The sequence below is a fragment of the Anomaloglossus baeobatrachus genome, chromosome 3 (genome assembly GCF_048569485.1).
Source record: "Anomaloglossus baeobatrachus isolate aAnoBae1 chromosome 3, aAnoBae1.hap1, whole genome shotgun sequence".
Classification (NCBI taxonomy): Eukaryota; Metazoa; Chordata; class Amphibia; order Anura; family Aromobatidae; genus Anomaloglossus; species Anomaloglossus baeobatrachus.
Genome location: NC_134355.1, coordinates 528,670,863 through 528,695,661, shown reverse-complemented (window position 1 = coordinate 528,695,661; position 24,799 = coordinate 528,670,863). Strand labels below are relative to the sequence as shown.

The following is a 24,799-nucleotide window of genomic DNA, read 5'->3' as shown; positions in this document are numbered from 1 at the left end:
CAGGACCGAGCAATGGCCACCAAAGTGACATCCCCCAGTTATACACCGCCCGGGACCGAGTACCCCACAACCTTGGGCGACACAAATGCAATTCAGAAAGCCAGGATCAGGCGCTCTGTCCTATGTAGACCCAAATCGGAGGGAGGCATTGGTCTCCCAAATCTTAAGCTTTACCACATTGCATGTCACCTGTCACGGATCGTTGACAGGTGTAGAAACAAATGCAATAAGGCTTGGGTCCAGATAGAACAAAGCTTTTCAGATTTCTCATTGTGCACCCTTTCCTGGGCCGCCTCGGCCACCCCTAAAACTCTAAAAATGCATCCTATGATTGGGCCCACACTAAAAATTTGTCTGGATCCTTTGGTATGTGGGGTGGTGATTCCCCCACTTTCTAACCTTACTCGAACTATTAGCCACCCAGGTTTTAGCCCGGGCTCTTCTGACCCCATTTTTAGGGCATAGAGCAGGGTGGGTTTTGACAGAGTAGCTGGTTGGGATGTAGGTATGGACTGGCCTTCATTCGCCGATCTTACCACTGCCTCAGACCCAATTCCACTGGGGAGTTGGAGGAGCTCTCAGCTAAAACATTTTCTAAACACTCTCCCCCAGGACGCAATTCTTGTTGGATAGGACCCTTTTTGAATCTACGTGTCTGGCATCGGGACCTATGCGGCATACACTTTCTATGTCCTACGCTTTGTTGATCTCACTCTTGGACCAGCTACCTCCACCTTTCATCCTGCAAAAGAAAAGTGACTTAGGTATAAGTTTCTCCTCAGAGCAACGAATTAGGATATTTAGTCTATCTCATAAGACGTCTATTAGCTAGAGACTGCAAGAGGCCAATTACAAAATCATCACACGCTGGTACAGGGTCCCCTCTCATTTGCACACTATATTTCCTTCAATGGACCAGGTGTGTTGGCCTTGCAGCGGGGCAGAAGGCACTTTCCTACATATTTTCTGGGACTGTAGCATACTACAATCCTTTTGGACCAGGGTAAGTCAAATTATCCGCACAGTGACGAGGTTTACAGGGGAAATGGGGCCAGCATTGTACTTACTACAGTAAAGTGAGATGCCGTTGTCCACACACAAATGCTTGCTCTTAAGATTTTTGGTTATGGCGGCTCGTTCATATGTCCCCCTAAACTGGAGGAGTGTTACCTGTCCATTGGTAGCTCTGTGGATCTTGAGAGTCAATAACATTAGGCACATGGATGACTTGACTTCTTCGACCCATGACACCTATGAAAAGTTCTGGGCCGCATGGTATTATTGGATGGACTTTCAGCAGACAGACGACTATAAGGAGGCACTAAGATAATTTGGGGAAAGCGTCTGCCCGTTGACTTCTGGGGGATTCGATGCTCCTTCCACCCTCCTCTCATACACCCGTTTTGGACCCCCCCTTTTTTTTCTCTATTCTCTCTCTTTCTTCCCCTTTTTGCTCCTCCCCTTCTCCTCTTCCTATATCTCTTCTCCTTCTGACTTCTCCTTTCCTCTGCCTAGCATTGGGCAGGGTTTTCCAGTCTCTTGTAAAAGTTTTTGAGAACCCTATTTATAACTAATTGACTTTCATTTGATGTTTGCAAGTTGTAAGTAATCCTTTCCTTGCAATGTGATTTCCTGTTGTACAATCAATTGTTGTCAAGGTAGATAAAAAATTATAAAAAAAAATAATTTTATAGTGTCAACTTTGGCTTTGCTCCTCTGAGTTTCATTGAGATGTACTCATTTTTGCCACATACTCCTGAATGAATTTATTTGGGAAATTTCTTTTTTGGGTGTACAAAATAACAAATCGTGTTTGCAATCAATGGCTCACATTTGTGGGTGTTTGTTGTAGTATGAAATCCCACAGCGAATGTTAATTTTCAAAGGAAACTAAGGTTTTCTGACAAATCTTTTGAGGTTTACTCATTTATGCAGACCACTTTACATAAAGCTAGTTCTTAATGACATTGGCTGTATGCTTGGAATCACTGTCTTTCAGAAGTATAAACTTATAGCTTCCTTGATGACATTTTATGCTGGATAAGTATCTCTGTCTTTCTCAGCACTGAGGACACCATTAATTCTGACTAAATCCCCAATTTCAATTGCTGAAATACGGCCCCAAACTTGCAAGGAACCTCCACCATACGTCAGTGTTGCCTGCAAAAACTCATTATTGCACTGGTCTCCAGCGCTTCAACAAACTTCCTTCTTTAAAGGAAAATATTTACAGAGACCCTGCTGCCATTTTTCTACACCCCAGTTCCTATATTTTGTGCGTAGTTGAGTTGCTTGTTTTTGGTTTCCATGTTGAACATATGGCTTTTTTTACCACAATTCTTCCATAAAGACCTGAACAGGTCTAAACAGTAGATGGGTATAGTTGTGTCCCACTGAATGCAGCCACTTCTGAGCTGACGGCGCTGCTGGACATCTTACAATTTTAATCAGAAAATGCTTGATGTGTTTTTCATCTGCGGCACTAAGATTACTTGGCCGACCACTGTGTATAAAATCCTCATTGTTGCCCTTTCTTGTATTTCTTCAAATGAGCTTGAAAAGTACATTTTGAAGTGTGAGTCTACTTTGAAATATTCGCTTGGGAGAGACCTTGGTTATGCAATATAAAATGTCATCCACATTACTGTTACTGAAATACATTGAAAAATGTTCTGCAGGCAAATCGAATGTAAAATCCACAAGGTATCCAACATGTGTGAACATATTTGAGAGCACATAATAGACATAATAAATAATAGTTACAATTTGAAAATAGAATGTCATATACAGCCAATTTTCTCATCTTTTTCATAAGCCTTGCCAAAAATACATTCAAAGAGGACCAGTCACCAAGTCAAAAGTGGCCATAATTTATTCACTTATTTTATTACCATAACTCCCTTGACTTTTCTATTTTTATTTTTTATTAAATCCACTTTTTGGATCTACAGAAATGGGCCTTTTTATTTATCACTAAGTTTTATGGTCTTCACTCTTTAACAAGGAGAAGGTGCTAACTGGGTAATTATAGGGAGCAGCCTAAAGACACAACTAAGGCTAGTTTCATACTTGCGTTCAGCGCATTCCGTCACTATGGAAAATAGCGCAGTCCGTTAACGCACTGCGCTATTCTCCATAGACTTGTATGGACGACGCACTGTAACGCAAGTGTCTGCGTTGCATCTGCTGGACGACACAGCGTCGTTATTTTGACGCTGCATCGGGCGGATGGAACGCAGCATGTAACATTTTTCTGCGCTTGGCGGAGTGTCAAAAAAACGCAACCTGCAGGAATCCGTTAGGCGTCCGTTGTTTTTATAATGGACGCCTATGGTGGCGGATTCCGTTAGAATGCGTCATTTGACAGATTCCGTTAACGCAGCTGTCTTTACACAACTGCGCATGCTCAGATGTGTAAAGTCAAGGAAAAAAACCTATAACGGATTGCGTTATTTTGTACGATCTGTAGCATGCGCTGTGCCACTATGTGCAACGCATCCGTTGCATGCGTCACACAACGCAATGCTACGGATCCCGTCCAACGCAAGTGTGAAACTAGCCTTAAAAGAATCCTATGAGACATGCCACTATCAGAAAAAGTATCCATAAATAAATAGGCTCATATCTCGTGGATGGCGGATTAAAAAGAAAACCAAAAACAGAATACTCAGTGTTAAAGTAAGGAAAGAGTTAAAATCTTCAGGCCTGTCAAAAGATAGTTTATAACAGGGTAGAATTCCACTTTTGAAACAAAGAACTGTTGAGAGAGTGTGGTTAAGCTGGGTGATGTTGGGAGTGTCCGTAATTACTATGCAGTTATATATTCTGCTATTTGTTACTGTTCTGGAAACACCTACATTTATGCATGATTCGTATGTAGTATATAATAAAGAGTCCACCCTTCGGGGATTAGAGATTTTCTCAGAGAGTTTGAATTTGCAAACTTTCTTAAGTTCTCAACAGCTGATAGAATCCCTGAAGCTTCTGAATTAACCAAAAAATTACTTCAACACTCAGGGAAGCAGATAAGAGCAAAAACTGCTCACTCTTGACATAGTAACAGGTCCTATTTAAGATACAATATATATCATATTTTTGGATTGTTTATTTATGTGTCACTGCTAATAATTTTGAACCTCTACAAAAAGCAGTAAGATTAGACATACAGTGCAATTTTAGCACTAGCAAATACATCTGTGGAATATTAACATGTAGACTGAACAACTTTTTTATTTAGGATCATGAAATATTAAGCTAATTTTGATACTGAAGGAAAAGAAATGTGTAGAAAACTTACAGCTATGAGTTGGAAACTTTTGTGCAGCATGGCCACGAGAAGCTTGGTCAGTACAATCACCACCACCACATTGTATGTACCGACTATTAAAGCCCCCACAAAAGACTGAAGTTCATTATTGTAGCTAAATCTGGTCACAAAAAGAGCTACATGTGCCAACGAGAAAATATACCAGAACAGAGCATAACATGTCCCAAAAAACCTGGAGGAAACAGAAGACAACTGTGAGGTAAGGTAACAAAGTATGAGTGTCCCTCTGCTAACACCAGTTGTATGCACAAACTATTACCATTAATTGTTCTAAGAGTATTCACATCAATGGATATTATATAATGGATGTCAGAGAAAGACTCAGGTCCTGATGACAAAGTCTGGAAGCAATATTACTATAAAATGCAACAGAGATGACTTTCTCATTGCAGTGTGAAGTGTGAGAACTGTGAAGATTCAGTCACTTGTCTAATAATAACAATACATAATAAATGTGTCCAGTAATGAAGTGAAAAAAACAAATTAACACAACTCGTAGTAATTTCATGACAATAGCACCTAATTCCTTCTGTCAAGAGTTATGTAATTCAAAGATGTGGATTTTCTGTAATTAATCTGAAATTATTGCAGTCTGCACTGCTAATCTGCTCTATCAGATGGCAGATTTCTGGTGGCCCGGTTACATTATCAGTACAACTGTCTTAAAGTAGTACTCTGCATGGAGTATTACTGAAAATAAGAGGGATTGCATGCAGCTTATTTTTTTATTTTTTTTAATTATTTAAATAAATAATTTTAAAAACCGGCATGCGGTCCCCCCATTTTGATACCCAGCTGTGATAAAGCCGACAGTTGTGGGCTAGTATTCTCATGCTGGGGAGGCCCATGGTTATTGGACCCTCCCAAACCTAAAAATAGCATCCTGCAGCCACTCAGAAGTGTCGCATCCATTAGATGCGTCTATCCCAGCACTTTACCCGGCTGATCCCAATTGCGCTGGTGCGGAGGCAATTGTTGTAATAAGGGGTTAATGACAACTCACAGCTGCCACTAAGGCCTAGATAAGTATTGGGAAGGGTCTATTTATTTATTTTTACACCATGATAGGGACACACACAGCATCTATGATTGCAAGCAGTCAGGCACAGTGGCACACAGTGTGGGGGCGCGGTCTGACTGCAAGCAATCACTGACGTCGGGACTGCCAGTGCGTAGGGGAAGCAGTGCATATGCATGAGGGTAATGAGTTGCCTGGAAGTAGTGTTACAGCCATGCGGACACTGGTAAGTATAACGCGCCTACTCTAATCCCCCTAGCCCTGTTATGGACAAGATTATGAATTATTATGAGTATATAAGAGTTACATGGAGATATCCATATAGAACAAGATTTAAGATAGTGTTTGAACTGTACCACACATATCTCTTGGCATAAGACTCAGACTGTGTACCCCCACCTAGTTCTGCATTTGGACATAAAACTCACAGTCTGGGCTATTCTTGTGACAAGTGAATCATGCTGACATTGCTTAATATAAATGAGGAACCAAGCACATTACAGTAAATTGTATATCACAGAATAAGCTGTTCTACTTTATCCAATAGGAGACGTGTTACGTATTCTTGGCACCTAGCCAATAAGATTATATATATCCGTACAACTTCCGTATTAAAGTCAGTCTTACTTTCTATTCATATCCGAGTACGTCTCTCTGGTGTGTGTGAAAGATAGTGGTTATGCATGCTACCACGAGTGACTCATAATTTGGACTGCAGACAGTTTAAGAGGGATGCATGACTAGATTGCATCAACCTAAATTAAGGCCTTATCATTTGGCACCCAACGAACCTTAGGACGGAGCTCTGGATGGCGGACAGCCGTGCTGACACCTTCAGTCGAAAGGCAACTATGCGAGAGGTGGAGAATTGCGCACTCCAGCTGCAGGTGAGAACATTTGTATAATCTCACCTTGCAACCTCATGCGTGTACTTGCATTTTGAAGGGGGGGGTTGGGCTGTCCCAGTCTAGACACCTAATGACCGCCATCTCGCATGAGATAAGCCATCCTAAGACATCTCACACCAAGGTGGTCAGGTTCACCTTAAGCTGTCTGTAATGTAATTGTAAATCACATGAAATGTAATGTGGTTTGAGGTTTTGTCTGCTCGTTGGAGAAAAGCAGAAGTTCTATGTTTTATTTTTCTCTGACTTAACTGTAGGGGAAAATGAGGAAGTTGTTATATACGCTGGATATATGGATATATATTGTTATATCTGCAGGTGAGATCAGCCACCTGGATGGTGTATATAGTGTCCTTATTGTTATGTCATTGTGTTGACCTGTGTCTACCTGTTGAGATGTCTGTCTATTTGCAGCAGGTGGAGTACTTGCTGGTTACGAGAACCGTGAAGTTCTGTGTGCTTTGTTCGTATATACTGGTTTATGCAAAAAGAGGAAGTTCTATGCGCTTTGTTCGTATGGCTGCCAGAAAGAGGAAGTGTCACGTAATGTAGTGAGAGCTGTCTTTGAGTGAAGAAAAAAAAAAACAAAAACTCTGAAGATGTACTTTGAAATATACTGTTTATGTATATAGTGTATACACTGGTGTGTGACGTGTCCGGTGGACAGTCAGTAATTGATAAATCTAAAGGGCAGGTACAGGTGTCTTGGTAAGAGTCCTGACTGTGTCCTGGTGGTCTTCCATAGAGAGGAGACAATAGAGGGATTGGTTTTGGCCAATACAGTGTCATGGTAAGAGTCCTGACTGTATTTGGTGGAATTTGATGTTCTCTCCGCGATCCTAGGTAGGAGGAACATTGGCAGAATCCTGGTGCGTCTTCCACAGAGAGGAGACGATAGGGGGATTGGTTTTGGCCGGTACAGCGTCATGGTAAGACCCTGACTGTATCCGGTGGAATTTGATGTTCTCTACGATCCTAGGTAGGAGGAACATCGGCAGAATCCCGTGACTTTGGTTTTAAACAGTATTATTGATGTTCTGGATGGACCGTTCGAGGAAGGTGTATATAGTGTGAACAGAGGTTACTAGTACATGAAGTAAGAGATAGTGAGGGTGAATTTAGTATCTATCACCCATGTGACACTTCTTCCTGGTAGGACAACCCGTTTGTGTTGTGGTTTGTGGACTGAGGTAGAAATTCTGTGTATTCTGTGGATGTGTATAATCGCTGGTCCAGGAGAGAAAGGGGATTGCGGCAGATCAGACATCCAGGTTGACGTGTTAGTTTTAGGTCATGTACCCTTGAAAATATGAAGTCGCTCTTGAAGATGGCAGGAATCACTGCAAAGAAAGGGAGATTAGAGGAGCAAGAATGGAAAGATGTTTTGTTAAATAAGCAAGGGATCTTGAAAGATAAAGATCTCCTTATGGATGCTGAGGCATGGTATTGAACGTCAAAAGATGCTAGAAAATTGGCAAGGAAAGAGGAATGTGATGGAGATAGTAGATATTTCTATATTGCACCAGATCAGAAAATGGCACCTCAGGAAGTGGCCAAGCCCATTAGGAAACAACGCCCCCCTCCTTATAAGTCGTCCCCAAAGGGTTGGACTTGTGTAGTTTGTCCCCCTGCCCACCAAACGCCCTCCCTAGCCTGCCCAGACGTCATTTCAGGTTGGGCCGCACCTAGTTCCCTTTTCCAGCCATCTTAAGTCCCAAGGCCACTGGCCTATTTGTTGCTGGAGCAACAGAAGACACCGAGGGGGGGCAGGAAGATGAGAATGATTTAACAATGATTCACCCCACCACCAAAACTGATTTGTATAGGCTCACCCAGATTAAAGCTGGGGATTCTTTCTGGCCAGTAATGGAGCCAGGTTTACAGTGAGGGTGCGTGTACCTTATCATCAAGTGACACTGGAAGATGTTTTATGTATAATGTACGCAGTTTTTGGTGTATAACACCGTAGGGCTGAAATTGTAAGAAAGGAAAAAAAAGAAGGAAGTGTTAGTTTCTATTTCAGTCCTGTGAATGAAATTCTGTGAAGTTTAATTGTAAATGACACACGTATGTTGAAATGGAGAATTCTCCCAAGAGGGGAGATTAGATGAGAATTGATGAGTAATTCTGAATCTAGCAACTGCACTATGTGTATTTTATCTGTCTGTGAAAATAAGAAACATAAGCTGATATATAGGGTGGACTTGTGTGCTGTCTGTGGAGCACTGTGTCCACGTAAGCCCACCCCATTATTCCTGTTCTGAATGTAGATTTCTTTCTGTCACTCAGTGTTTTACTCAGCCCTGGGTGGGGTATGGTATGGGGATAGTTATCAGGGTCTGACAGGAGATAGGGATACGCTGGAGGCTCGGCCCTGACCACCATTAGGTCTACCGTCGAGATGAGGGCAAGCACAGGGTTCCTAGTTACAGGGTCAGCCCAGGGGTCCCTATATAATCCGTATTTTCGGTGACAGATTGAATACCTCCTGGGTGTAGATGTCACAATACATGTCACTCCCTCCCAGGCCTCTTCAGGCGCCATTTTTGGCCAACACCTACTTCCTCTTTTAGCGGCTGTTTCTTATCGGTAATTATCTTTAGTGGACGTTTTAACTCAGACACTACATAGTTCATCTCTAGACGCCATTTTAGTCCAGCCGACACCCAGTTCCCCATTTTTGTTTCAGCAGGCACAGCCACTGCTCTGTTTATTGCTGACATAGCAGGGACTGCAGAGGGGGGAGACAGGGACCTGAAACACACACTCCATTTTTGGTCATATATGCAGTTGTGCCCCATTGTGTTCCCACTAATGAACCTTAGCAGAGGTTATTGCTGATAGTCCTGTGTAAACCTTTTCCCTTCACTTTTGCATGTTTTGTTTTTGCTGTATCTAGTATACAGTCTAGACCATATAGACTGCTCACTATTAGTCCTGGTGGACAGTGAATATTTTTCTGCCTATGGCAGTTGCTGCTTAGCCTAATTTGAGATATTTTCATTTGTATGTTATCCTGCCGGTAGTTTGCACAAGAGTTCCCTGATAGAGAGGGTGGAGGTTCATGTGGTCCCAAGGGGACATTGATCATCAGGAGTTGGCATATATTAGGGTTTTCGTCGGCAGCACCCAGTAATCCTTTGTGTCTTAGTTTGCAGGGTCTGACAGGAGAGAGGGATAAGCTGGAGGCTCGACCCTGACCACCATCAGGTCTACCGTCGGGATGAGGGAGAGTGCAGGGCCCCCAGTTACAGGGTCAGCACAGGAGAGGTAGAGTAGATACACTCCACTGCTTTTTCCTAGTTGTGTATATGTAGTCAGGGGGTGCTGCTTGGTAGTTTCCAAACCCTCTTGTGCTCTTTTCTCTTTCCCCGGGGTTTTAGGGGATCTTAGTTTTTAGAATTTCAGTGTTCTCCTGACCCCAAGTTACACTCATTGCTCTTTCTTACAAACCTAGGTATAGTCCTTTGTATCAGGTCTCCGAGAGCCCACATGTAAACTACAGCTGGTAAGGACCAAGACACCCTCCTTCAAATGGCAAGACGTATGGAGATGAATCTAGCAGCTTACAAGATCACCCCACATACAGATGTGCAACAGTCACAGTCACCTGAGTTACAGTCACAGTCACCTGAAGAGTATCATCACATCATCTCCAGCCCAGAAGTCATTCTACCTGTTTGCCATGGAGTAAGACAGCAGTCCTTTGAACACTACTCAGCCAGATTGAACACCTACCTAAAGCACCAGTTGAAGATCAGTGCCCGTATGATATCACTGCTCCCTGACAAAGTCACCAACTCCCGGTGCGCGGTCCTTAATCCTGCTGAACGTCTCCCTCTTCCAAGGGGGGAGTGTCCCACCTCTGACACCTTGGTGGAAGAGGTAGTCGACTCTGGCATAGCTGAAACTCTGGATTCGATACAGTGACGGATACACCTTTGGACCCTGACTTAACATCTTTGCGGATGGATCAAGATGTGCATCAAGAAGACGGTTCCACATGGGTATGGTGCTGGTAGCAGAAGACGCTGTGCTGATAGAGCAGTCGCTACCCGCATGCCTGTCTGTGAAGAAGCAGATGTATGTGCTCTCGCTGAAGCCTGCAAGATGGCAGCCAGCATCTACTCTGTGGAGGACAAGAGACTTGATCACTGCCAATGGAACTGTACGCCGCCATGAGGCCATAGAAGAACGGATGGAAGCTTTGCTATTGCCAGACAGAGTCGCGGTGAGCAGGGTTGAGGCCTACATTGGAGGAGTCAAGGGAAGCAGTGAGAAGTGCCCTCACTGACAGAACATCCAAAGAAGTCCCAAGACCACTTACGAGAGAAACAGTCAGTCAATCTGTGTTCTTTGAATGACCCCGATGTGAAGAAGAAAGGAAAGATGGAAAGTCTTGAGAAAACATTGTCTTGACCCTACAAGAGCAAGTCTAAGAAGAAGAAGAGGACTGAGATAGGGTGCAACTGTGGGCTCCCGGAGACCATAGAAAGTGGCTAGTGACCTGCTTTCACTGCCAGCCAAAGAGATATGGCAGGCCTTAGACACAGAACTGACTCTACACACCCCATTCCAGCCACAGAATAGAGGGAAGGTTGGGAAAGATGGGGCAGTGTAGAAGGCAAGGGCATGAGAGTCTTCCCCTTGAATTGTTCAGTGTCAGACACACCCCAGCAGGGACCACTAGGTTGAGACCCTATGAAATCCTGTTTAGAAGTACCCCCAGATACTTCAACTAAGCTTGTTGTTTGTTTAAACATTTGCCTAATACACGTTTTTGAGTTTTCTCCTCCAGATCCAACCAGATCTAGATTTCTCTCTCTTTTCTTTTCTTTTTTCTCTCTCTTTTTCTCTCTCTTCCTCTCTTTCCTCAAATCTTTCTCTCTCTTCCTCTCTTCTCAATCTTTCTCTCTCTCTCTTCCTCTCTCTCCTCTCACTCTTTTTCTTCGGACGAAGATCCATGCATTCCACTACAAAGAGATGTCGGACCTGCCTGAGACCAGGAGATGGCTGTCTTCCCTTTTCTACCCGATACTTTGTGCCAGGACGATGTTATCTAAGCATGTGGACCAGAAGACGACTGTGCATCCCACCTTTGATGATGTCCCACCATTACCGCCTAAGGACTGAGGAGCATGAGACTCTGAATGAACCCAACCCTGATAAATATTAGCCAATTAAAGGACTACTGCCACGTTCCCCCTTCCTGAATAACGTGTGCCAGCGGAACATAGCCATGAGGACAGTCTAGAGAATACGATCAGGATCTGGCTTCCTATGCATAGTCTGTTGGGTGGGGAGATTCATCCACAAGGGATGGGTTATCTCGTATGTGAGTGAGGTAACCATCGGCATTAGGACAGATCAATAGACCTGGAAAAGTAAGGAAAGACTTTTTGGCTATCTCCAAAGGGGGGACTGTTATGGACAATATTATGAATTATTATGAGTATATAAGAGTTACATGGAGATATCCATAAAGAACAAGATTTAAGATAGTGTTTGAACTGTACCACACATATCTCTTGGCATAAGACTCAGACTGTGTACCCCCACCTAGTTCTGCATTTGGACATAAAACTCACAGTCTGGGCTATTCTTGTGACAAGTGAATCATGCTGACATTGCTTAATATAAATGAGGAACCAAGCACATTACAGTAAATTGTATATCACAGAATAAGCTGTTCTACTTTATCCAATAGGAGACGTGTTACGTATTCTTGGCACCTAGCCAATAAGATTATATATATCCGTACAACTTCCGTATTAAAGTCAGTCTTACTTTCTATTCATATCCGAGTACGTCTCTCTGGTGTGTGTGAAAGATAGTGGTTATGCATGCTACCACGAGTGACTCATAATTTGGACTGCAGACAGTTTAAGAGGGATGCATGACTAGATTGCATCAACCTAAATTAAGGCCTTATCAGCCCCTTCTATCATCATTTTAAAGTGCATCATTTGGGTCCCCATATACTTATAAGGGGACTAACTTCGAGCCAGATATCAGGGATTAATTCCAGGCCCGAACAGGGTTTTTTTAGTTTTTTTTAAAATCTGGTTGGACCCGCCGAACCCAGGTATCTGTGGGTTCACCCATCACTAATTATTAATACTAAATTTTTCAATCAAAGTCATCTAAAAGCAGTAAAAGACTTACGAGTGGAAGGTGTCATTGCTCTGGCGTTCACAGAAGATCCCAGCACAGTCTTTGGTCTCACGGTCTGGATATCCTTTATCATATAATTGTGTCAGTCCAATGGTAAATGAGAATAAGACAAGAAGGAACATGCCAAGGAATTTTCCAAAATCTTGTAACATCTGACCCATGGATATCTGAAAAATGCCAATAATTTATGTAATTTATTAATATGAGATTTTTTTTTTATATATATCATCTCTGTGTACATTCATTTGACAGGGATTTTGGGGTTATTTTTGTTTTTTTATTATATGTACTAAGTGAACAGATATGAATGGATTTCCCACTAACACTTCACACTGGATATAATCAACCATAGAGCAATGGTGTGCAAATACATGATGTTCTTCATAAGAATATACACGAGGATCCTTCAACTTTTACTAGAGTACAAACCCATAAATACGATTTTTGCTCTCATGAACTTCAGACTTCAAAACAAAAGCTAGATTCTAAGTTTCCTTCTTTTCTAGGATTAAACGGTTTAATGTCTGAAACCCTTAGGATTTTTCCTGCAGCAGAAACCAGACATGCTTGACTTCCTAATTTTAGCAGAGTCACGTTGTCTATTCTCTGTCAAATGCAGTCGGGGAAACGGTTATGAAACAGAGAGGCATTACAGTATAAATCCAGCCATGATTATATCCAGCTCATAGTACAGCTGGAGGATAACACTTGATGTGCTCTCTTGATATTCTATGCTTTTGTTGGTTACTAGATACAACTGAGATTGCTCCCTGCCCATTGTACCTCTGGGTTACAGAAACAAAAGTCATGCAGAAGGTTGCAGGTGAATGATGAGTAAAGGGCACGTTACACGCTACGATTTATCAAACGATATGTCGTCGGGGTCACGTCGTTAGTGACGCACATCCGGCCTCGTTTGATATATCGTAGCGTGTAACACAAATGAGCGACGGTGAACGAGCAAAAATACTCACCTTATTGTTGCTCGTTGAAACGTCGCTCATTTTCAAAAAATCGAACGTCCTTCTGTGCTCCGATTGTTCATCGTTCCCGAGGCAGCACACGTCGCTCCGTGTGACACCCCGGGAATGATCAACTGCAGCTTACCTGCGGCCGCCGGCAATGTGGAAGGAAGGAGGTGGGCGGGATGTTTACGTCCCACTCATCTCCACCCCTCCGCTTCTATTGGACGGCTGCTGTATTATGTCGCTATGACGCCGAACGTCTGTTACGAACCGGCGCCCCCATAGCCGCAATCAGCCTGCTGCGGTTCTTGTTGCGCCCAGGCACTGGCTGCCGTTCTTGGCCGTGCCTCGGGTCGTCCAGTTGGCTGCTCCTTCCACCACGTCTAAGTGTGGAGAGGCGGCTAGTGCGCATGTGCGCGCCGATTTACCCCAGCCAGAGTCTAAGTCTGGTGTTTTGCCTAGTGAGCATGCTTAGCCTGATTGTGTCATTTCTGAGACTAAAGGCCCTGTCACACACAGAGATAGATCTTTGGCAGATCTGTGGTTGCAGTGAAATCATGGACATATTGTTCCATTTGTACACAGCCACAAACCTGGCACTGATTGTCCACAATTTCACTGCAACCACAGATCTGCCGCAGATTTGTCTCTGTGTGTGACAGGGCCTTAAGTCCTCAGTTCAGGCTACTGAGCATGCTCCCACAATTAATCCTAACAGCCTCTTTGCACAGGTACTTGGACTTCGTGCTGTGTCTAAGTTCTGGGATGTGCCTACTGAGCATACTCAGGCAGATAGTCTGATTTCTGAGTCTGTTGTTCAGGCTACTGAGCATGCTCAGGCACTTAGTGCATCAGAGGCTAGGTCCGGTAAGGACCTCACTGAGAATGTCCGTGAGGTGGCAGGCCCTGATAGGGCAGAGCGTGTCAGGTGTCCTGATGACGTGGCCACTCCGGACTGGCTCGCAGAGGCCCGCCCCTATGATCTAGCACCTCACCATTGGTCGTCAGACGATGACTGGTGAAGTGTTTGGGGCATGGCTGCCATGAGGTCATCAATGATGTGGCGGTTCCGGATAGGCCGCTGGTGATGTCGCTGATGATATGGCACTCTGCTATTGGACCTTGGTGGTTCCACCCTGGGTTTGGGGCGGATCTAGGTTATAAAAGGGGCTGGAGACAACATGGAGGTGCGCAGTCTTCACTCATATTCACTTAGAATTCATGGTGGCATAAGCCTTGTTGGAAGCGGTAGGTAGGGCTAGGCGAATGGTGCCTGTCACGCCAAGATTCGTGGCTCAGCACATGAGGGTCAGGCGCCGTGCTTCCTTACTACCGTTCCTGTTGTGCTATAGCAGTCCAGTGGCGTTTACTGGGCTGTGGCTGCTGTGTCACCTGTCCAAGTTGTGCCTCCTACGCACATGAACAGCATACCTGCTGTGTCACCTGTCCGAGAATGCCCTCTACGCACACAGACAACGCACCTGTTGCGTCACCTGTCCTGTTGTGCCTCCTATGCGCACAGACAGCATACCCCAGGACCCCTGTGGAGTTAACAGGGTGGTTAACAGGGTGTTCCAGGATTGGGTGTGTGAACCTATTATCCTCCTGGGCTTCCCAGTCAACGCTACTGGTGTGATCCCTTAGCCTGACATGTCCTCTACTCACATGGCCATTCGAGTAGTGGCCAGAAACGCTAATCGAAGGACCGCTCGTCCTGTCGTGTCTGACACACGTGGCTGACAGGGCGCTGTCGCAGCGGTCTTCTCGGTCAATGCTACCTGGTCACCATCCGGTCTGAAGTGTTCCCTGCACACATGGTCGGGGTTGCGCCAAATCCACCGACACGCTAACTGGGTTGTCGTACGGTCTGAAGTGTCACTACACACGTGACCGGTTCCCTGGGTTATCTCAGAGCCATCCAGCTCTATAATCTCGGCCTAACCCACAGGGTGCCAGCACCTCCATTACCATCTGGAGCACGGTGGGCCCCGACTGCCGATTGGGATATATACCCCATGGTCCTAATCTGCCGGTTCCCCCGTAACAGTAAGACTGCTCCAGGGTCGGGCTGGCATGGCGGAGATGGAGCAGCTACGTCAGTTCATACTGCAGCTTGAGGCCAGAGTGTGGTCTCTGGATAAGTCTGCTCTTGCTGCTGATATGGATGATGTGGTGGCTCAAGCGGCTGCAATGGTGTCGGCCACCAAGCCCACTCCAACCATTCCTCACCTCTCGCTGCCCAACAAGTTTTCAGGGGACAGCAAGGCATGTAGGGGATTCGTGAACCAGTGCTCAATCCATCTGCAGTTGCTGGCTGCACGGTTCCCTACAGAGAGGTCGAAGGTGGGGTTTACCATCTCCTTGCTCTCTGATAGAGCACTGGAGTGGGCTACACCATTGTAGGAGAGGAATGACTCCGTAGTTCAGGACTCTGAGGAGTTTTTGGAGTCTTTGAGGCAAGTGTTCCTGGGGCCTCAGGTTACTCACGACTCGGCTCTACAGCTACTGACTTTGGAGCAGGGGCGTACCTCCTCGAGTCAATATGCTGTGAGTTTCAGGACACTTGCTGCAGAACTGGGGTGGCCGGAGAGGACGCTCATTCCAATGTTCTGGAGGGGATTAGCCTCGCACGTGAAGGACGCATTAGCGTCGCGCGATGTACCAACTACCCTTGAGGGCCTCATGACTCTGGCTACCCGCATTGACCTACGGACCTCCGAACGTCAGCTGGAGCGCAGGTCACAGGGTCGCTCAGCCACTGTGGTGGTCTCTCCTACTTCACCTCCCTTAGAGGACGTCTCTGTCTCTAAGGACATCTCTAGGGTTGGCGCTGCTAGGTCATCAAGTCGCAAGGGCATTTCCTGTTTTGCTTGTGGGCAGTATGGTCAGTATGCCAACCGTTGTCCAAAGCGTCAGGGTAAGCGACCGCGATTGGTGACCATAGCTGGAGGTAGACTGGACTCGGCGTCATCCATTAGGGTGACGTTTCCTGTGTCTATTTCCTTTAAGGGGTCAACATGGTCCACAAAGGCGAGTGTGGACACAGGTGCTGGGGATAATTTCATCTCCTCCTCTTTTGCCCAGCGGCATGCCATCCCACTGGTGCAAATGTCAAGGCCAGTGAGAGTCCGTGTGGTGGATGAGTCCTTGTTGCCCAAGGTAATTCACCAGCGGACAGTGTCCATTACCCTTGCCATGCCATCTGGGCATAGGGAGACCATTTCATTCCTGGTTCTCCCTAAGGGTGCAGATAATATTCTGCTGGGTATTCCTTGGTTGAAGCGGCATTCCCCACATATCGACTGGTCGTCAGCGGTGATTACGCGGTGGAGTGAGTCTTGTAGCTCCCACTGCATGTCTCCATCTTCCGCCCGTCGCTCAGTGGTATCATTGGCGACTATAGACCATTCGAGTGGGAGGGCCGCTAGAGGGGGGTACTGTTACGAACCGGCGCCCCCATAGCCGTAATCAGCCTGCTGCGGTTCCTGTTGCACCCAGACGCCAGCTGCCATTCTTGTCTGTGCCTCAGATTGTCCAGTTGGCTGCTCCTTTCACCACGTCTAAGTGTGGAGAGGCGGCTAGTACGCATGCGCACGCCGATTTATCCCAGCCAGAGTCTAAGTCTGGTGTTTTGCCTAGTGAGCATGCTCAGCCTGATTGTGTCATTTATGAGACTAAGTCCTCAGTTCAGGCTACTGAGCATGCTCCCACAATTAATCCTAACAGCCTCTTTGCACAGATACTTGGACTTCGTGTTGTGTCTAAGTTCTGGGATGTGCCTACTGAGCATGCTCAGGCAGGTAGTCTGATTTCTGAGTCTGTTGTTCAGGCTACTGTGTATCAGAGGCTAGGTCCAGGAAGGACCTCACTGAGGTGAAAGGCCCTAATAGGGCAGAGGGTGTCAGGTGTCCTGATGACGTTGCCACTCCGGATTGGCTCGCAGAGGCCCGCCCCTATGATCTGGCACCTCACCATTGGTCGTCAGACGATGACTGGTGAAGTGTTTGGGGCGTGGCTGCCATGAGGTCATCAATGACGTGGCGGTTCCGGATAGGCCACTGGTGACGTCGCTGATATGACACTCTGCTATTGGACCTTGGTGGTTCCACCCTGGGTTTGGGGCGGATCTAGGTTATAAAAAAGGCTGGAGACAACATGGAGGTGTGCAGTCTTCACTTATATTCACTTAGAATTCATGGTGGCATAAGCCTTGTTGGAAGCGGTAGGTAGGGCTAGGCGAACGGTGCCTGTCACGCCAAGATTTGTGGCTCAGCACATGAGGGTCAGGCGCCGTGCTTCCTTACTGTGGAGTTATCAGGGTGTTCCAGGATTGGGTGTGTGAACCTATTATCCTCCTGGGCTTCCCAGTCAATGCTACTGGTGTGATCCCTTGGCCTGACATGTCCTCTACTTACATGGCCATTCGAGTAGTGACCAGAAACGCTAATCGAAGGACCACTCGGCCTGTCGTGTCTGACACACGTGGCCAACAGGGCGCTGTCGCAGCGGTCTTCTCGGTCAATGCTACCTGGTCACCATCCGGTCTGACGTGTTCCCTGCACACGTGGTCGGGGTTGCGCCAATTCCACCGACACGCTAACTGGGTTGTCGTCCGGTCTGACGTGTCACTACACACGTGACCGGTTCCTTGGGTTATCTCAGAGCCATCCACTCTATAATCTCCGCCTAACCCACAGGGTGCCAGCAGCTCCATTACCATCTGGAGCACGGTGGGCCCCGACTGGCGATTGGATATATACCCCCTGGTCCTAATCTGCCGGTTCCCCCGAAAAGTGTCCCTCCCCCTTCAGGAAGTGGATGTTCGCTGCCCACAGCGAGGTCGTTTGGAAGGTAAGTACGTGTGATGGGGGTTTACGACTTTGTGCGACACGGGCAAGAAATTGCCCGTGCCGCACAAACGATGGGGGCGGGTGAGATCGCACAAGAAATTGAAACGTGTAAAGCAGCCTTTAGGCACTGTTCACAATTGATGCTGGCAGCAAGACGTAGTCTACCTGTGTCTTGGAGCTGCCTCTAATAGATGTATAAGGCCAAGACCAAAAATAACGTACGAAAGAGCACATGGTGACTTCATTTGCATTATTAGTGTCAATGGTTTTGTCAGTCCATACACCCAAATCCCATTTTGCAAGGGTTCGGACTTAAACCCCCTTGGAGCCACTGAATATAAGGTAAAACATGTTGTCAACATTGCACTCATTGAAAAATAATAACATGAAAATAACATTGTCATTGATTGTAGTTAGTTCAAAACATTATTGATTGCATTGCTGAAATGTAAAAATGTAAGATTTACAAACAAAAATTGTAAGATTTTATGACTTTCATTAATGGTGGTCAACTAGAATCAGGTTGGTTGGCCAGAAAAGACTTACAACTATTTAGCATATGATTAGTTATGCATATTTTTGTCATGTCACTGCATTGTTACTGTTTTGTTCCTCGTGTTTGAAAAATCTTTTCTTCCTGTTTACTACTAATTACAAACGGTTCCTATATTCCCTAATAACTCCATGTGTTATTAGGTTGATTTCCCGGGGAAAGATCACTGGTTCGAATTGAAGAGCAGCCATTTGGAAGATTTCCTTAGAAAAGAGAAACAGAATCATCCAGCTCATCGACAGCAGTCTCTCAGCCAAGCAAATTGCCAAACTGCCTCATGTGAGTGCTATGACAGGTGGAAAAATACAAAATGAAGTCCATCCATCCATTCAAATGCTAAGAAGTGGATGTATAGGCAAAATATCGGAGTTAACAAGTCGGCTCCTCACAATGTCTTTAAGCAAACAACAAACTTGGCAGTGGAGGTGGCTCATATGCTTCATAATAGACAGATTACAGACGTCTATGTACGCTCCGTGCGACACATGTTACATAAGTCTTGAATAGTGGTCCGAAAAAAGGTGAAGAAGCCTCATCTTCAAATTGTCATAAGAAACATCAGCTCAAGTTTGCAAAAAAAAATACGACAGTAGAAGATTGGAAACGGGTGATTTGCAGCAATGAGACGAAAGTCAATAGACTAGGCACTGATGGGACCAAATGGGTCCTTGACCAGGATTGATGGTGATCTCAAAGCTGAGCTATATGTGAGTATCCTACAAGATGAGTTACTTCGTACACTCGAGTACCATGGGTATAAAAAGGACAACATAGTGTTCAAGCAGGGCAATAACCCAAAGCATACATCGAGATTGGCGAAGAAATGGTAAAATGACAATGAAGTAGAGGTACTGGCTTTGACCCCACAATCCCCAGATCTCAACCTAATCAAACTTTTGTGGTAGATTTGAAAAAAAAGCTGTATACATATCCAAACGAGTCCACCAGTATGCACCAACATTGGGAATGTCTGAAGAGATCTGGGATCAGATTTCGGTTAAGACATACTTGAATCTGATTGAGAGCATACCCAGAAGGATTCAGACAGTGTTGAAATACATAGTTAGATTAACTAATACTAACAAAACAATAATAATTCAAATATAGATTTTGTTGGGGAGCAAAACAGTAACAATGCAGTGACATGACTAGAATCTGCATAACTAATCATATGCTAAATAACTGCAAGCCAAATTTATGTATGAGATAGCTAAGTTGATAGTGTATAAAATGAAGGTAATCTCACAGTCAAAGTTGTAGTGGATGGTGAGATATGGAGCCTGAAAGTCAAAAGATGAAAACATTATTACCTATTTGCTCGTCAGTGTATAGGAATGGGAAAATCAAAGAATGGCGATCTCATTTGTAAGCATTGTATGACTCAGGGGCAAACGTATAGAGGGTGCAGAGGTGGTGCCTATTACAGATTTTGCATTTTAATATAAGAGTTTCAAGTTTCTGTATCAGTTCTTTCAGTACGAGTAGATTCACACAACCGTATACAAAATCCATCTGTTTTCATCCAGAAAAGTGGAATTTTTTTTCTCATTTGTTATCCATGTTAAGTCCGTGAGCAATCCGATTTTTTTACAGTGGCAGATATTAATCATTTACTGGAGTATTTACAGTTTTATTATGTTACAGAATTGCAATGTATCCGTAAAATCTCACACCCATACACTTTAATAGGTGAATCTCATTTGATTTATGGAGGAAAATTGTACCTGTTGCAATTTTCTTTCACATAATTTTGGTAAGTGAAAGAAATTGGTTATTTGTTCTGTTTCATTTAATAACATTGGTTCTAGCGCTTTCCGATTTTTTTATAGACAGCATTCAGACTGAAAATATGGTCATATGAAGTAGCCCTAATTACTCTAAAAGGAAATTCAGAAAGCCACAAGCAGACTCAGCCACCTCTGGATTGTTTTCTAACAGGTAGGGCAGCCACTAATGGCCACTTTAAATCTTTGAATCAACCAATGAGGATTATGGGACCACCATTATCGTGGTAACTTATCGCAATGGTGGAAGAGAAAACATTATGCAGCTAATCTGTGTCTAAGTATAACATTTACCAAAGTACTTTGTATATAGATTTATGTTGTCAAAAGTGGAGTTTCCCATGATATTAATAACTATAAAAATAATGCCTCTTATTTTCCTACATGAACCATCCAATCTGATGTATAAATAGATGTTAAAAGCTGAACTTGGAGTATGTGGAATTTCATAAAAACACAGAGAAATTCAATAGACTGGTCAAATTGTGGAACATAAGCTGCATTGTTCACAAGTGAATGGTCTGACTATGGACTGTGAGGATCCCAGGTAAGATATAAAGACAAAAATTAATTGACCAGTGTGATGGCTACTGTTTGTGGACCCACTGCGATCGGGCCGGGCTAAGCTTGCTAGGGCCTCTGATGATGTAAAGAGCAGGGAAATTAAAATGCAGCACACAGAGAAGAAACAGAAGGCAAGGGAAGGTAATCACAAGAGAAAAATAATTTAAATTCTGGGTACACTAGAAAACAACATTGTAGCTCATATAACTCAGCCTAACAGGGGCAAGAGATAAACACATTAATCCCAGTGGGAAATAGTATAGAAATGTCAGGGCCTCTGTCCGTAGTCTTCAGACCCTACACTTTCCATCTCTATGGGTTACGGTCAGTGAATCGCACAGTATGCTATGTTCCAACCACTCCAACACAGTCCTGCATTAAGTACCGCACGGCTGGGCAGGAAGCAACAGCCTGGCGAAGTCGGGTCACCCACGGGTGGCTATTTTGGCCGGCGACATCTGTGGCTTGACCAAGCACTCCAGTCTGGGGGTCTTGACAGGCAAAGTTGGGGTTACGACAGGCGTAACAGGGGTCTTGACAGGTGTAGTGGGGATCTCAGGGGTCTGAAGGGTATTGCTGGATGGTGCGGGGGTCTGGCTGGATGGTGCAGGGGTTTTGCTGGACGGTGCAGGGGTGCAGGACTTGTGGACTACCTGTTCCAGTATCCATCACTAACCCTTCCAGGTCTCCCCAATACAGTGCACTTTCCTACAATGTAGCTAGGTTGGAGCCGCAGTGAGTCGCCAGGTACTACTCTAGGGTAGTCCCTGGGCCTGCAGGAGCTGACCAGAGGGTCAGGGTGCAAGAGAGATACAAGGCAAATTCAAGAGATATGGTCATACAGTCCAAGGATGGGAGAAACAACAGAGGTACAGTAAACGAGGAGAGGTCAGGTCAAACGGGAGGCTAGCCAAGGCAAAAACAAGAGAGACAAAACAGAGAGCCCAAACAGAGCCTTGAGATGAACAAAGACCTTACTTAAGATCAGGCAACTGTTTGGAGGAAGGAGCTGCATAAAATACAGAGGGCTGTTAGGGGATAGGCCAGGAAATAAACACTCTGCAGGGTATACTACACAGGAATACAGATTCCTGCAGTCTGACCGCACCTTCCTATAGCCAGAAGATGACCCACCAGCACCAGATGGTTTCCTAAGAAAGCACAAAGCACAGGAAGCTGGGCAGACATAGAACATTGCCTGCAATGGGTATGATGGCGCATACAAGCTGTGCACAGGCATGACAAGCAGTTAAGGACAAGGCTATCTCCCCAATCCTAAATTGTTTTCTTTCGAGATTTGCAGAACAATCCTCAGACACTCATTAACCCCTTCACGACCTTGGACATACTGGTACATTCTATTTTTCAGGTGCCTCCCAACCTTGGACGTACCAGTACTTCCTAGCAATCGCGGGTCTTGATCGCAGCACTTAGGGGATTGGGAGAGGGATCGCGCTGCCTGTCTCCGCTAATCAGTGTATGCGCAATGTGAGGGCCCAATCATTGTCATGGTGATCCGAGATCTTCATGACGACCTTCGGGTCACCTGACTACAGAAAGCGTAAGTACGGTAATCATGCCTGCAGCATGATCACTCAGTCTTTCCCTGTGCAGCTTTGACAGGACGATCGAGCACTGCAGGACATCATAGCTGCAATCAGAGTCCTGTAACATGATGTCCCATAAAAGGACTAAGTAAAAAAGTAAAAATAAATAAAAATAGGAAAAATATTGAAAAAGAGATGACAAAATAAAGAACAAACAAAATATTCCAATAAATAGTTATATTTGTGTAAAAAAATAAACAAAACAGTACACACACATTTGGTGTCGCCGCGTCTGCAACAACCCCATCTATAAAACAGTCACACTAGTTAACCCCTTCAGTGAACACTATAAAAAAGTAGCAAAAACTTTCTTTTCATCTTTCAGCTGACAAAAGTGGAATAAAACGCAACAAGTCATACAGAAATGAAAACCGCTGAAAACATTATCTTGTCCCGAAGAAAACAAGCCACCATATAGCTATATGAGCAAAAAAAAAAATAAAAAATCTATAGCTCTCAGAATACAGCAATGGAAAAGCTGTTTTTTTTTCCTATAAAATAGTTTTTATGGTGTAAAAGCGGCAAAAAAACTACATACATGTGGTCTCATTGTAATCGTAGTGACCCGAAGAATAAAACTGTCTTATCACTTTTACAGCACGGTGAACGGCATAAAAAAAAAAATATTCCTGAGTTGCTGTTTCTTCTTCATTCTGCTTCACAAAAAGTGGAATAGAAAGCGGTCAAAAAATATTATGTGGCTGAAAATGGTACCAATAAAAACTTCAACTCATCCCACAAAAAATACGCCCTCACATGACTCTGTCAATAGAAAAATAAAAAGAACTATAGCCTTCAAAATTCAGTGATGCAGATAACCTTTATTTTGTAAAAAAGTGTTTTTAATGTGATAGTTGCCAAGCTTAAAAAAAAAAAATATATAAACCTGGTATCACTATAATCATACTGACCTGAGGAATAAAGCCGCCTAATCTCTTATACCACACGGTGAATGGCGTACAAAATAAATAAAGCCAATTCTTCACCTGCTATTGATTTGTTCATTCTGCCACTAAAAGATCGTGGTACGGCACAGCTCCTACCGTGTTGTTCCAAAAATAAGACACTGTCTTATATTTTTTTTGCCCCCCCCAAAAAAGCACTAGGGCTTATTTTTGGAGGAGGTCTGGTCTTATTCTTGGAGAAACACGGTTGGGGGTAAGTTTACCCCCCAAAAAAGCAGACCACCCCCACTTCCCAGGAGACTCATACTCACCAGACCAGGATGTCTGCGTGGTTCCCAGGTCCTCCTGTGATCTCCGGTCGGTGCTGCATGCCGTCCTACCCTGCTGCTAGCTGACACGCTGACACACACAGCAGATCACACACAGCAGATCTCACACACAGCAGATCTCTCACACACACACACAGCAGATCACAGATATACACAGCAGATCACACACAGTAGATCGCAGGCACACACAGCCAATCACAGATACACACAGCCAATCACAGATACACACATCCGATCACAGGCACACACACAGCAGATCGCAGATATACACAGCAGATCACACACAGCAGATCGCAGGCACACACAGCCATCACAGATACACACAGCCGATCAGATACACACATTCTATCACAGGCACACACAGCCGATCACAGATACACACATCCGATCGCAGGCACACACAGACGATCACAGATACACACATCCTATCACAGGCACACACAGCCGATCACAGATACACACATCCGATCACAGGCACACACAGCCGATCACAGATACACACATCCGATCACAGACACACACAGCCGATCACAGATACACACATCCGATCACAGAAAAACACAGTCGATCGCAGAAAAACACAGCCGATCGCAGACACACACAGCAGATCACACACACACACACACACACACACATCACATCACATCCAGCACTTACGGCAGCAGGGAATGAGAGCAAGTCACGTGTCCGGCCGCAGGTCCTGTTTGTTGCGCTGCACCGCACTGCCTCTCAGGATTCTCCCGGCGAGAAGAGATCGGTGTCGCTGGATGAGGTGAGTGTGTATGCAATCCGATGTGTGTGCGATCCGATGTTTGTGT

General features: G+C 44.8%; 1 protein-coding gene across 2 annotated transcripts in view; it reads right to left on the bottom strand.

Annotated features, from left to right (window-relative positions):
* TRPC1 (transient receptor potential cation channel subfamily C member 1) overlaps window positions 1-24,799 on the bottom strand; it is a 193,512-nt gene that overhangs the window by 43,304 nt on the left and 125,409 nt on the right. For both annotated transcript variants that reach the window (XM_075340783.1, XM_075340784.1), the window contains 2 exons: window positions 12,416-12,591; window positions 4,298-4,499 (listed from right to left, as the gene is read on the bottom strand). In XM_075340783.1, coding sequence (XP_075196898.1) covers window positions 4,298-4,499; window positions 12,416-12,591 — 378 coding nt within the window. The remainder of the gene's footprint in view (window positions 1-4,297; window positions 4,500-12,415; window positions 12,592-24,799) is intronic.